The 15,554-nt window shown below is 38.5% G+C and overlaps 1 protein-coding gene across 16 annotated transcripts in view; it reads right to left on the bottom strand.

Moving 5' to 3' along the window:
- The window catches only part of TENM2 (teneurin transmembrane protein 2), a 719,087-nt gene that overhangs the window by 69,586 nt on the left and 633,947 nt on the right, over positions 1 to 15,554 (bottom strand). For 15 of the 16 annotated variants that reach the window (XM_053376484.1, XM_053376486.1, XM_053376485.1 and 12 more), the window contains one exon: positions 8,147 to 8,293. The exons of the other annotated variant lie outside the window; for it this stretch is intronic. In XM_053376484.1, coding sequence (XP_053232459.1) covers positions 8,147 to 8,293 — 147 coding nt within the window. The remainder of the gene's footprint in view (positions 1 to 8,146; positions 8,294 to 15,554) is intronic. 16 annotated transcript variants of the gene reach the window in all.

Genomic DNA, 15,554 nt, shown 5'->3' with positions numbered 1-15,554 from the left:
CAATGAGGCAGCTACTGAGAAGATGCCTGTGTGCTTCTGTTGTAGTAGTTTCTGCAATTTTTCTAGGATTAGAATGTTTCCTCTTCCCATGGCTTCTGAGTACTTGGTCATAATTATTGAATCTATTTGGCAAACTTACTCAAATGCGTATCTTGATGTCCTAGAATAGTTTTTCATGTTGGGAATGCTGCATCAGGGTTTTTATTAAAACATTTAGAAATACTTCTTGAAATGATGACAAGACAAGGAGAAATTTATTAGTTGAAAATGCTGAGCAAATATTTAATGTTTAACAGGGCAATTAGTTTTGTTAATTATCATATGGCACTAGGTACTGTATTGAAGACTTCATGAAAAGTTGATGAATTCTGATCTGAAGTCTACTTTTATCAAATTTTTGAAAATGTTGCTTGGAAAGGAATGTTTCAACAATAACATACGTGGCACTGAGAGATTTAGACGTCATTGCATCCACTATTTTTGATCAAATGTCAAGTTAAGTATTCAATATTTCAAATGAAGTAGCAATAAATTATTTCTATTGCAATAAACAATTCAGTTTGTCAGTTTGGGGAAGGGCTAGTTAGAGCTGAAATTATAAATGAAATGATAAATAGATGGAAATGAAATTGACAGGTTCAGGACAGACTATATAGAAAGCCTTTTCTCATGGAAGATATCATTCACACAAAGAATTCATTTTTACATTATCTGGTGATGGCCAAATATTATACAAATCCATGAACAATAGGCATGATAAACCTATTACACATAACTTCTAAGTGAGGCCTCTGTGTTAAGAGGGAACATGGTCCTTGATTATCAGATACTATGAGTAAAGAAAAGGAGATGCCTTTATGACCTGCTTATGACATTTCCAGAGGTAACAAGCTGAATGCCTTAGAACACAGAGTAATGCAAGAGATGGCAGTATGGGCTGAACCACCAAGGCAATTATTCTTTTTTTTTTTTATAATATTTTTATTGAACAATTTTTTATATAACAGAAACAAAACATACATGAACAAACATTCAACAATAATAAAACATAAAACAAGTACCATTTCATAACCCAATTTCTAAACCTTACTTCCTCGACCTCCTCTTACTTCCCGTTTCTGTATTCCAGATTCTTACAGTTATTCAGCGAAATCTTGCCTTATTTTATTATAAAGTTATGCTAATCACCCTTATTCTCATTGTCATAACCATTACTGATAGTAACCATTTGTTTTAATCCAACATCATTCTAACTGTCTCCAATTTTATAATATTTCTTTAAATAGTCCTTGAACTTTTTCCATTCTTCTTCCGCCGCTTCTCTTCCCTGGTCTCGGATTCTGCTCGTCATCTCTGCCAAGCTCATATAGTCCATCCCCTTCATCTGCCATTCTTCCAGTGTGGGTAGATCCTGTGTCTTCCAGTACTTTGCAATAAGTATTCTAGCTGCTGTTGTAGCATACATAAAAAAAGTTGTATCTGTCTTTAACACCCCCTGGCCAACAATACCCAAGAGAAAGGCCTCTGGTTTCTTGGGGAAAGTATATTTAAATACCTTTTTCAGTTCGTTATAAATCATTTCCCAGAATGCCTTAATCTTCGGGCACGTCCACCAGAGGTGAAAGAATGTACCTTCCTTTTCTTTACATTTCCAACATTTATTATCAGGCAAGTGGTAGATCTTTGCAAGCTTGACTGGGGTTATGTACCACCTATAAATCATTTTCATTATATTTTCTCTTAAGGCGTTACACGCCGTAAACTTCAACCCGGTGGTCCACAACTTTTCCCAATCAGCAAACATGATGTTATGACCAATGTCCTGAGCCCATTTAATCATACTTGATTTTACCATTTCATCTTGTGTATTCCATTTCAGCAGCAGATCATACATTTTTGACAAATTCTTAGTACTGGATTCTAACAGTTCAGTCTCTAATTTTGATTTTTCCACCTGGAAGCCTATTTTTCTGTCTAGTTTAAACACTTCATTTATTTGGTGATAATGTAACCAATCTCTCACCTTCCCTTTTAATTTTTCAAAACTCTGCAATCTCAGTTTGTCCCCTTCCTTTTCCAAGATTTCCCAATATCTTGGCCATTTCGACTCCATATTTAGCTTTTTAACTGCCTTAGCTTCCATTGGTGATAACCATCTTGGAGTCTTATTTTCCAGCAAGTCCTTATATTTAACCCAGACATTCAGCAGTGCTTTTCTGACAATATGGTTTTTGAAACTTTTATGCGCTTTAACCTTGTCATACCACAAATATGCATGCCACCCAAAAATATTGTTAAATCCTTCCAAATCCAAAATGTCTGTGTTTTCAAGAAGCAGCCATTCTTTTAGCCAGCAGAAAGCTGCCGCTTCATAGTACAATTTAAAGTCTGGCAGGGCAAACCCCCCTCTTTCCTTTGAATCCGTTAATATCTTAAATTTTATTCTGGGCTTCTTGCCCTGCCAGACAAATTTAGATATATCTTTCTGCCACTTCTTGAAACAGTCCATTTTATCCATTATTTGTAATGTTTGAAACAAAAACAACATTCTTGGCAAAACATTCATTTTTATAACTGCAATTCGACCTAACAAGGAAAGCTTCAAGTTTGACCATATTTCTAGATCTTTTTTCACTTCTGTCCAAGTTTTTTCATAATTGTCTTTAAATAAATTCACATTCTTAGCTGTCATGTTCACACCCAAATATTTCACTTTTTTAGCCACAGTCAACCCCGTCTCATTCTGAAACCTTTCTTTTTCAATCTGTGTTAGATTTTTCTCCAATACCTTAGTCTTTAACTTATTCAATTTAAATCCTGCCAATTGACCAAACTCTTGGATTATTTCCAAAACTCTTTTCATGCTAGCTTCTGGCTCCTGTAATGTAAGTACCAGGTCATCTGCAAATGCTCTCAATTTGTATTGTTTGACTCCGACCTGAATGCCTTTAACCAACTGGTCCCTCCTGATCATATTAAGCAAAACCTCAAGGACCGATATAAAAAGTAATGGGGAAATAGGGCACCCCTGTCGTGTTCCTTTTTCAATCTTAAACTCTTCTGTTACAACATTATTTACAATTAATTTTGCTTTCTGTTCAAAATATATTGCACCTATACCATTTTCAAACCCTTGGCCTACCCCCATCCCCCGGAGGTTCTTCAACATAAAACTCCAAGAAATGTTGTCAAAGGCTTTCTCGGCATCCACAAATATCAAAACAGCCTTAGTGTTTATATTCACTTCCAACTTCTCCAAAATGTCAATTATATTCCTTACATTGTCCGACAAATGCCTTTTCGGGAGAAAGCCCGCTTGGTCCCCATGAATCTCCTCCATCAAAACTCTTTTCAGTCTCTTTGCTAAAACATCAGCAAAGATTTTGTAATCCACATTTAGTAAGGAGATGGGTCGGTAGTTCTTAAGTTGGGTCTTTTCAGTCTCTGTCTTTGGTATAAGTGTAATGTAGGCCTCTCTCCACGTATCGGGTGCCCTTTTCCCCTTCATGATCTCATTACAGACTTCCTTCAAAGGTTGTATAAGTCCTTCCTTCAAAACTTTGTAATATTTGGAAGTCAGTCCATCTGGTCCAGGTGATTTGCCCAACGTCATGTTTTGAATGGCATCTTCTATTTCCTGTATTGATATCTCCTGATTCAAAATTGTCTTACTTTCCTGCGAAATCTTTTTCAGCCCATTTTTCTCGAGGAATTGTTGTATACCTGTTTCATTCTGCGGCCCTTGTGTATACAATTGTCTAAAGTAGTTCTGAAAACAATTCCTAATTTCTGCTGGGTTGCATATGTTCTTTCCTTCCGCTTCTAAGTTTGTTACCGTGTTGAGTTTTTGTCTCTTCTTTATTTGCCAAGCCAATAACTTGCCACATTTGTCTGCAGATTCAAAAGACTTCTGTCTCATTTGTTTAATTTTCCATTCTATTTCTTGATTCATCAGTTCCATATATTGTGTTTGGTAGAATTTAATTTCTCTTAGAATCTCTTGCGATTTTGGCTTCAATCTTAATTTCCTTTCCCCTTCTTTTATCTTATCCAGAATTTTCTCCTTCCTCTCATTTTGCTTTCTTCTCTTTAATGTATTTTGTTGTATCAAAAACCCTCTCATCACGGCTTTGCTTGCGTCCCATACTATTCTTTTTTCTACTTTAGTCCTTAGATTAATTTCAAAATAATCTTTCAGGGTTTTTTGGGCCTTTTTACAGATCTCCTCGTCTCTAAATAAGGTGTCATTCATTCTCCATCTGAAAGAGCCAGTTGTTGTTTGCTTCATCACCATCTTTACTGCATTATGGTCGGAGAGAGTTTTTGGGCAGATTTCCACTTTCTTTATATTCGACGCCATACCGCTAGTCACCCAAATTTGGTCGATCCTAGTCCATGTCATTTTGGCTTCAGAAAAGAAGGTTCCCTCTCTCTCTCGTGGGTGTTTTGTTCTCCAAATGTCAATCAAATCCATATTGTCAGTCATTTCAAAAAAGGTTTTTGGTAGTCTTCCATCTTTTGTGACTACCTGTCTTTGTGCTTTGTCCATATTTGTTGAAACTACTCCATTCATGTCTCCCATCATAATCAGTTTATAGTCCATATAGTCCGTTAAAGTCTCATGCAACTTCTTAAAGAATTCTGTTTTCCCTTCATTTGGTGCATACACCCCCACTATCAGAAATTTTTCTCCTTGAAATTGAATTTCAATTGCCAAATATCTTCCTTGGTCATCTTTAAAGATTTGTTTCGGCTGCAAATTTTCCTTTACGTAGATCACCACTCCTCTCTTTTTTACTTTATCTGAAGATATAAATTCTTGTCCCAGTCTCTTATTTGTTAACAATTTTCTATGTGCTCTTGTCACATGGGTCTCTTGTAAACAAATCAAGTCCAAATGATCTTTCTTTAAAGCATGAAATATATTTTTTCTTTTTCGGGGGTTGTTTAGACCATTACAATTCCAAGTTAGAAGTTGCAAAGCCATGATGGGGTTATTTAATTCCTCCTACAGCTCCCAATTGTTGTTCGTCCTTTGTCGGTGGTTCTGTGTCTTTGTCTAATCTTGAAGGATGTCCTTCTCCTGGATGAGTCTCTTTCTGTAGGTCTTCTTCGTGTTCTCCCAAGAACTTGTCTTTATCACTCACTGTTTTTATTCTTCTTTTCTTGCCTTTGTATTTAAAAGACAAGCCTTGGGGAAACTCCCACCTGAATAGTATGTAGTTCCTCTTCAGTAGTGTCACCAAATCCTTATAAGGACCTCTTGCATCCAAGATACTTTTAGGGATGTCTTTAAAAATCTCAATATAAGAGTCCTCAATCCGAAGGGTTGTTTGATAATGCAGGTTCAATATTTTATCCCTCTCTTCTTTGGATCTTAGAGTTATCAAGCAGTCTCTGGGTCTATTCTTCTTCTGCCTTGTTCCCAACCTAAATGCACTCTCAATTTTGAGCTCTTCTTCTTTCAAATCTTGCTTCCAAAAGTCAGAAAACTCTTTTGTCAAATAATCCACCAAGTTGTCTCCTTCTTTTTCCGGCACAAGTCTAATCCTTAGGTTTTTCTCCTTGCGTTGCATATCCTGCATAGAAAGTGTCAGTTCATACTCATCCAATTTCCTGTACACCGGTGGAAGTTTCCCTTCAACAGCAGTAGCAATTTCCTTAGCTTCTTCGGCTATCTTTCGCGTTGTAGATGAATCTTCCAATAGTTTCCCAATTGCTTCTGCATTAGAGTTCACTTTATTTCCAAGGTCAGTTATACTTTTTGTATTCAGATCAATTTTCCCAGAGATTTCTTCAATTTTCTTATTTGTTTCAGCACCTTGCTTCTTTAATTCCTCTAAAGAATCACTTATTTTTCCCAAGGCCTTTGTAAACGCATCTTCTGAAGACATTGTTTTCACTCTTGCCTTTGTTGCAGCTGCAGTTCCCGGGGCCCCTGATACAGAGGCCCTTCTTTGCATAGAAGAGTCCACTTTGTATTGTCTACCAGATCTCAAAGTTGTTTCTTGTGGATCTTCTTTCTGTTTACCATCTGCCATAACAAAGTCTTTCGTTCAAGGTCATTCCCACACTCTTAAACTGTCAACAATAAAAAGTTCTCAGGTTTTAAATTCCACTTAGTTCCTGAAGCTGACCAAATCCTCTAGAGGGCGCAAAATCAGTTTCTGAACTTTAAATTGTTCCCACACTTCCAAAAAGCAAAAGCCCTCCAAGTCCCTTACTTTGTAAAAGATCCCAATTAAAAGTGTCCTGCAAATGACTTACTATGTAACCAAATACGATGTTTCAAGTTGAGAGTAACCAAAGTCTATATGTCAGTTACTTTCTAACCTTATTTGTAGCAACCGTCCTTAGCCGGTGTCTTTCCTCCGGCAGTCCGACCCCCAGGTAGATAAGCAGCGGTAATCAGTTCAATCTCCTTTAAATTAGGCAGGAAATCCCTTTAAAGCCTTCTTCCCCCCCTCCCCTGCCTTTTGGGGGGGAGTTCTTTGCTTGGTGTTGGGTTTCTTAGCTCATAAAAGCTCCTGTCAGAAGTTACAGCTTCACTGTCTTTCGCTTTAATCTTGCTGCAGGACGGTAAGCAGACTTCCTTTTTAGTACTTATCCGTCTCGGTGCCCAAATTCATTAATTTTGACGTCCAATTTGTAATGCAAACTCAATCCTACTCACGGAAAGTTGCTCTCTTTTAGTCCAAAATCTTCGGAAGAAGTCAGCGCTCTCCGCTGATGGCGACGCGGCTTCGCTTCGCAGGCTGGGTGAAAGCGACTCTCAGCACCGCTCCACGCACCCCTCCGCTGATCTATAGCCTTTAAAAAGGCTATTTCACAACGTCGGGGGGGGGCAAAGGTGCCCGCCGAGTCTCCGGTTCACAGGCTACGCGCCTGTGACTTTTAAGGGTCTTTGCTCCGCCGTGAGCAACAAGACCCGAACCCGCGAAGCAGATCTCTCCCGGAGCTCCGGGAGAAATCCGCCATTCAGCGCTGGCGCTAACCCGGAAGTCCCCACCAAGGCAATTATTCTGCTCTTATTTACATAGCTATTTTGGAGGCAGCCATTCCTGTTTGCAATTCTGGCAAGTATAGTTAGCCCAATAGCTTGAGGGAGATGTATGTCCCCAAGGTTTGTTCCAATACCTTAAAATGTAAGCAAATTATAATGCATTGCATCAGTGCTTTTTGCTTGCCTAGTAGGTTTGAGAAATAGATTGACTGATCCTGGGGCCGAACCCTCGCCAAAACAACCCTGGGTGAAGGAGCAGGATGAATGCTAACGGGGTGGCATTGGGAAGGAGGCGGGAAGGCACCCCCCTAGCCCCTGTGCACCGTGTGAGGGAACCAGTCATGCTGCCCTAAATCCACCTCTGGTGCTAAAATGAAACACTAAATATGGATTAAAATTGTCTGATCAGCAGGACTTTAAAGCACAGCTCAGGGCTCTTGCAAGCCGCCTGCAAAGAGCACTGTGCGGCACTTTCAGACATCTGATCCGCAGCACTTCAGGAGCCAGGTGTGCAGTGCCTTCAAAATTCCACACACCCCAACTGGCAGGCCTTTAGAAGCCCCTTGTGGGCTTCAGAAGCCTAACCATCTTTTTATCTGCCAACATGTGATGTCCTATATGATTTCAGGTGATTGGCAGCTGGCTTTTCAACTGCATCTCTGAACGTAGAATATGAAGTTTCTTGTGTTACCTTTGTCTAAGATTCTGCCTGTCATCTTTGCTCTAACAAATATTTACAGTACTTTGTAAAGTATCCTACTTAATCAGCTGTATCTTTGCTTGAATAATGTGTAGCGCAGGCTGCTTTTCTGGACTTTTAGGTCATAAAGGGTGCATACCTGAAGACAGTACCGAGTCCTAAAGTTCTAAACCATACAATTCCCAACTGTAAACTCCGGCAGCAAAAACCTTAGTTTCACCAGAGATGAATGAAGCTCTACATTTTAAAAAGAAGTCTTTAAGGTCACATCATTTCCCCCACAAGAGCTCTTCTTTCTCCATCTCATTTGTTTCGAAGGAAATGTAACAACAACACTTGACAATAGTAGGAGAGGGGGTCTTTCTCTAGTAAAATGACTCATGACGAAGCCGCACATAACCCTCTGTTCTTTAGGGGCTGGGAATTGGAAGACTTTTGCTCACCTCCCTCATTATCCTTGTTATCAGCACAGGAGGTTTCCATAGCAACATTGCATCCAGGCCCTCTCCAGCCGGTCTGGCAGACACACTGCCAGCTGTTCTGACCGAGTGTGCATCTCCCATTGCCATTGCACAAATCAGGGCAGCCATCTGGTTGAAGAAATGAAGAAGATAAGTACAAGAAATACTATTTGCACTAAGATTCTATGCTCAAGGCACATTAAACAATGTTACTGTGCACTCAAAAAGAAAGTTGAAGGCTGTATCAAACATGCTTGCTGGTGTAAGGAACATCTTTTTGCTTAGAGGATGACTATGGGAAGTAGAAGGCAAAAGAGAAATAATGCGTAAAAATACATGTAGTCTTCAGTGTCATAAATGTATCTTTAGGGTTGATTTTAATAGCAAAAAAGAATTAAGCTTCTACTGCAGCTAGATCTTATTCCTATTTTTTTTTACATTTGAATATCTATAATTTTATGACATGTTACTAGCTCTATATAAGCATCCCCCTAAAGAATCTGAGACTGTGGTTGGATTCCTGCTACAAGTATCTATAAATTATTAGGGGACAAGTGTAATCTCAATAAAAGGAAATTTAATCCACGTGCATTTTTGCTATATCAGGGTTCTATAACCTAGATTGTGGGCTTGTACAAAACTCTGAAATGGAACATTTCAAAATAAATGTGCACTTTATACAAAATATGGTTATGGGTGGGAAAATGAGTGCACTCGTTCTACTTAGTGTCGTATCTTATTACCTGCAAAGCTACCTTAAAATAGTGAAGATCATTTAAGGGCTCCAAATTATTAAGGGTGTCTTTGCTTGCTATCAACTAATTTTAAGTCTTGGATTTCCCTGGATTTTTAATATACACACTTGGAATTCTGCAGCAGCCAAAGGCTACAACCAAACTACTCAGGAGTAACCATGTCACAGTAAAAATTGCAGCCTCCCTTGTACAAAAACACAAGAAGGTTAAAAACATCTAATAGCTGAAACCCCTTTCACAAATTGGAGGCAAAGTAATTTGTGTTCTGATTGCATAATTTGGTGAGCTGCAACACTAATGGATGTGGAGCGGTGACCCCTGCAGCAATGGAATGTCATGACTTGTGGAGTTGCACTAACGCAGTGAACTGGCCTGGAACTTAGAACCACAGGATCACAGAATGTGCTTGTGATGAAGCAGAAAGTGATTTATGTGCACCAGAACCACCCATCAACAACTGTGGTCTAGCACAGCCAAGCAAAGCTGTTGCATAAAGAAATTCAGTGGGAAATTAAATCTAAACAATATCTTTAAGCCTTCTTGGGTCACAGCTACAAATATATACAAGATTCAGGAATGAGATGATGATTCAGTGCCAACTAAAGAAACATAATCCCACTGAAGCTACAGTTTAACATACTACAAACAAGCAGTATTTTGACTCTTTAACCATAAAAATGAATTAAAAATTGAACTGAAGTGAATAGTTACTTGTTCGCTCTTCCATTTCACTGAACACTTTTTAAATGGGCTTGGATATTTATTAATGATCTTGCACTATTTTGACATGTGGAATTACATGGAAGCTAACAATTTCAGTAGGTCCCTATGATCTGTAAAGTGAGTAGTTCTGTTTAAATGTTTCGTTGTTCTGAACATACAAATGTGTACAGACAATTCTGATCACACAGAAAAGCAAAATGGATAATAGGAAAGCTTTGGCAGTCAGCATCCAGAAGGTAAAAAAGTCTCAGAGGAAATAGGACCTGTACTTTTTGATCAGTAAAACATAGACATAGAGAATAGGAATCAGGAACAAGAGTGCTTGAGCAACTTCTTTCAGGAATATATTTTCTCATTCATGCGATGGCATTTGATGCATGAATGTGATACAGATCAAAGGCTGGTAAGCTAACCAAAAGGACATGATCTGATCTATAATGGGAATATCCAAGACCCTTAATTATTATACAGATCATGCTATTTTATAATCTCTGCCTCAAAAAATAGTCACACTGACATCGGCATAATTACACATAAGTTTTTCAGGATTGTGACCAAAAATCCAAAAGAATCAGTTTTAATGCCAGAAGCAATAATAAATATGAATATGGATGGTGCCTCTTGGTTATGACAGCTGCACAATATTGGAGATAACATCACATATCTTGCATCTAAACAATGTGCTTGTTTACTGTGATGAAGTAAAATAAAATAAAATTGTTCTTTGATAAAAATCCTTGGGAATGTTTCTAGCAGGAACGTTCAAGCAACAACCCTGCACCAAAAAAACATCAGGGCATGTTTCCCTATCTTGAAGGGCAGTATGCACAAGCACTGGTGTTAGGGGACATCCTCTGGGGAATGGCGGTTCGAATCCCTGTGACAGGGTGAGCTCCCGTTGCTCGGTCCCTGCTCCTGCCAACCTAGCAGTTCGAAAGCACGTCAAAGTGCAAGTAGATAAATAGGTACCACTCCGGCGGGAAGGTAAACGGTGTTTCCGTGCAGTGCTCTGGTTCACCAGAAGTGCCTTAGTCATGCTGGCCACATGACTCAGAAGCTGTACGCCAGCTCCCTCAGCCAATAAAGCGATATAAGCGCCGCAACCCCAGAGTCGTCCGAGACTGGACCTAATGGACAGGGGTCCCTTTACCTTTACACCCATTTTTACTTTTTCAAAAGAGACAGGGGACAACTTCAAGGTACAATTTGCAACACTCAGCTAGTGCTGACAGGTTCCTCAGAGAAGCAGTACATCAGACTTAACTATGCCTTCATATAATCTTTTCTATTTGAACAGAAAGTATGTGTACAGCTTTAGGTGGGAGGGAATTGGATACTTCAACTTATTTTAGGTATGGTATACCTACTGGTACTATTGCTGAACCATTATGTCTAATCTGGACCATTTCTTTTTTGAAGGTAAACTGTTCACTTTCCTTTCACAGCTAGTCCTTGAGCTCTCTCTTGCTACTGCCAACTGTGTGATGTGGGCTTGTTTTTCACAAGCCTGGAGAAGGCAACCTCAGTTTATAATGGCCAAGAATCACCACATACTAACAAGCCCTATAAAACTCCTTCTGCTGCTCATAAAGTGTTCTTAGAAAGTACTATTCACCCTGCTCTCAGGCAGAAAAAAAGAACTGCTTGCATTATACAGGCACAAAAGGAGGCAAGTACTCTGTGCAGTCTAAAATAAATCTTGAAGATGTTTTATTTTACCTCTTCAGTATGTCATGCATGCTGTCTGAACAACCACAATGATACTATATCAAGGGAGGCATCATGCTGCAGGACACCTGATTTGTTTTAAATGTAAAATGAGCATTAATTGTGAATATATACACTCTGGGTTTTCTTGTTGAAGGGAAATTGGAGAGAGATAAACAGATCAGAGTAGCAGAGGGGGTTTCTCCCCCAGTACATCTGAGCAAGATGAAAACATGAACAGTAGGAAGCCAACAAAATCTCTGAAAAAGTTTTCATTGCAGCTGGGAATTAATGGACATGACTTTGCTTTTAGCTTGAAGAAGGAAGGAAGGAAGACTATAACGGACATGGTGTTGCTAGGAAACACTTTACCACCACAGCAAAGTTCATTCCATTTGTGGTCTTCCAAAGACAGATTTTATATTTCATAAACATATAAAAAATCAGAAACAGTTTCCATTAAAATATAATAAATACCTAAAAGCTAGTGCATAGATAGTCCACAATGTGATCTAATTATTTATGTCAACATGGGTTGCTTTGTGCATGTGTCCCTTTTAAAAAGCTGTGTAAATGAAGGATAAATTTAGCTTTGACAAAAAGCTCTAAGTGCAAAGTAGTGGCTACTTAGGATCTTTATAAATGCAAAAAAGCACATTCAAATTATCTCCGCATAAATATTTATTTGGCAGACAACACAAAACTGCTTTGTCAACCATTAGATAGATAGCTAGATAGACTGATAGATATATATACATATAGCTTGTCTTAAGAGCCCATTTATACAATACCTAGATGTCTACACAATCATCTATGGAGTAATAATTGTTGTTAAAAGCGTGTCCATTATTTTCATGCAATATATTTACATTTCAATCTAAATTACTTGCTCCTAAAAACTTCCTGAATATGTATAAGAGCTGGTGGTGACTGGAGTATCATGAGATGCTTATATTCATCTAACACTTACTAAGGCTCTTTACCAAATTATCTTGAAGAGCAGGAATCAAACTCTGCATGCTAGAATAGTGCTAACATTTTTATAAAACTCCAAATGCTCTCACAAAGAATTCTGTTGCAACACAACAATATGAGTACTATCTATGTAGGTAAATAATGGGCACTTCAATCATTCATTACAGAAACTCGAGCCAGAGTTTTAAAGTAAACTGGAAACTTAATGCAAGCAGAGTATCCTAAAGATAGGTCCACTGCTGTAACCCTATATATATGAAATATGTTAACAAAAGATATTATCAATGGGCTTCTGAAACAGAAGGACATTATACTAGGACAGGTTTCCATTAGCTTCACATAATACACTACTTTAACTATGCTAGCGCAGATTTCTTAGTCTCCAAATTAATATACAGGTATATTTTCATGACAGCTTTTTAGCCTATCAGTTATTTAGAGTAACAATAGCCCTATCCAGGCCTGTGCAGAGCTTGTCTGAGCCCTGGGGTGGCAGTCTTGTTAGAATAAAGTTAACATTAATGGGATTTCAAAGCTGGAATTGACATCGGGGGGGGGGGGATTTCTGAAAGGCGGTACTTTGTCCTGGATCTTAGGCAAGTCAATTGAAAAATAGCAGGTTTTTGGCGTTTTTGTAAAAAAACACAACTCAACAACTTTTGGGGTGTCCTGGCTTTTACTTTTTGAAATATGGCAACCCTACTATAAACTCAATCAAAAAAGCAGCTGGTTCCTGGCAGAACCTTGGCTGGCTTATCCCAGCAAGGCCCGGGGTATGTATACCTGGCTCCCCCCACCGTCTGTACAGGCCTGGCCCTCTCACATGCTCCTTCCATGCAATAGGCAATGTATGAACAGGGGCAGGCTTCTCTAAGTGATGGTTCCCTAACTGATGACAAAACCCCTCCCCATATTTCTTATTTTCATGCTGTCATCCCTCTTGCTTTCCGTTGTGCCCTGAACAAGGGAACCACCCACACCACCCTAAATCTGGTGTTGGTCTTGCAGCGATTCTCAACCTGTGGGACCCCAGATGTTGTTGAACTACAACTCCCATCATCCCTGAGCTCTGGCCTTGCTAGCTAGGGGTGATGGGAGTTGTAGTTCGACAACATCTGGGGACCCACAGGTTGAGAAAGGCTGGCTACAGGCAGGCAACAGCCCACAAAACTGTCCCTTAGATCATATGTTGTGCCGTCCCCACTCCCCAGTGTCTATGCATTGAGCATGGGCACCTGCAAAGGATTGCATCAGCTGCAATTGTCCACACTCAATGCACAGATGTCAGAAGTGGAGTCAGAAGGCACACCCTGTGCTCCACATATTAATCCTATGTGTGGACAGAATGCATCAATATTGACTTCATGTATTGCAGAGATACAACTTGGGAAACATCATTCTCTGCATTAAACAGCATAGATTTCTTCCTTACAATATATGACAGAAAATGTTTTTTAAAAAGCTCTCTTTGTTCAACTGCAGTATACACAGTCGAGCAGATAGCTTATCAGAATGGGCAAAACATAAGTAAATGAGGGCAGAGCTCTTGGATGTCTCCAGCAGTGTGCCTCAACATGATCTAGTAAGACCACATATCTCGATAAGAAGTTACCTTTTCTTGACCTTTTGGTTCTCAGCTTGCCTAAATCAATATTAGAGGAGGATTGGGAAAGGCTATTAATTAAGAGAATGAACTTACCTGACTCAGTAAGTTTTGTAAATTTATTGTTTTTGCAATATCAATGCAAATATAGATGATTAAAGTTCTTTTATATAAGAACAAGAAACAATTAGAAAATCCCCATCCTATACTATATACTATGGATAATGGTATTAAAGTATAAATAAATCACTGTGAACTTGAGAGCATAAAGCAACAAGACCCAAATTAACATGGTTTCCTAGCATAGGATTCTATGTTCATTTCAAAATTGATTAAACTTCCATAATAAGTCTAGTTTATCAATGGTGGAACTTGTTAAACAGCTTAAGTAAAATGTATGCTAAGCTCTCAAAATGAGTTACCAATTTAACTCACATATTAAACCCTAACTAAACTTTTCAGACTTGGAATATGGAGAATAGAGGGGTATTGGTACGTAGGATTTGGTGTGGTTTTTGTTTTTGTTTTTAAGTTTACAGTATATGGTTATTTGTAGTGGGTATTAGAGGTGGACAAATATGTAAGTTTCTGTTTCTTTCCATTTCTCATTTTTCCAATCTTAAATTTGGTTCTTATTGTTCCACATCAGTTTGCAATTTCTTTTTAAAGGCCTCATGACAATTTCTTGGCATTTAGTACAATTCCTCCCAACAACCACACTTTTGTGAAGCAATTTCCACTGATACAATGCACACACACTTGTATTAATTGAATTAATGACAAAATAAGGGGTATAAAAGTGGGCCAACTACGTTGTAAGTTAAAAGCTTATGTGGATGATGTTGTTTTGACGTTGGAACACCCACTAGAAAGTGTACCAGTGGTTTTGGAGGAATTAAAGGAGTTTGGTAACTTAGCAGGTTTTAAACTAAACAAACAAAAACAACTAGTCACAATGCTAGTAAAAAATACGGATGCTCAACTCATGAAAGACTTGGAAAGAATTAGAAGTATGAAGAGTGAAAAGAAAGTAAAATACCTGGGGATATGATTAACAGTAAATAACTGCAATATCTTGAATGATAATTACTCAAGGGCTTGGAAAGAAATTAGAAAAGATTTGCAAATCTGGAATAGAATGGAGTAGAATATTTTTTTGGGGGTCAATTCCTTGAAATCTTTGAAAGGAAAGATCTTTCTTTTTCTTTGTTGTATCGTTTTTGTTCATGCTTTGTTGATGTGGAATGTTATCAGAAAAGCGCGTGCATGCGCACGCACACACACACACAGTTCTTTCTATGAAAAAAAGAAAAGCATGACTGATTTTTTCCAATAAGGTTGAAAAGTCAATAACTCCTATGGATTGTACCTTGCACATTCCTAATGAACTCAGACCTTGGCATTCTTACAGCTGCATTTCTTCTCTGTAGAATCTATAACAAGTTGAAAAGCAGTCTTTGGTTTTATTTTGAAGGACAGGGAAAATGATCACAAACACAGATTTAAGAAGTACTTGATGAAATTTAGTCCTGCCGGTTGCATTTGTGTCATGTTAAAGGTATTGTTGACTGATTCATACGAGATTTAGTAAACAGTATTAGTTTTTGAGATCAGATTAAACCACAGA

The sequence above is a fragment of the Podarcis raffonei genome, chromosome 2 (genome assembly GCF_027172205.1).
Source record: "Podarcis raffonei isolate rPodRaf1 chromosome 2, rPodRaf1.pri, whole genome shotgun sequence".
Classification (NCBI taxonomy): domain Eukaryota; kingdom Metazoa; phylum Chordata; class Lepidosauria; order Squamata; family Lacertidae; genus Podarcis; species Podarcis raffonei.
This window is presented reverse-complemented; position numbering and strand designations above follow the sequence as displayed.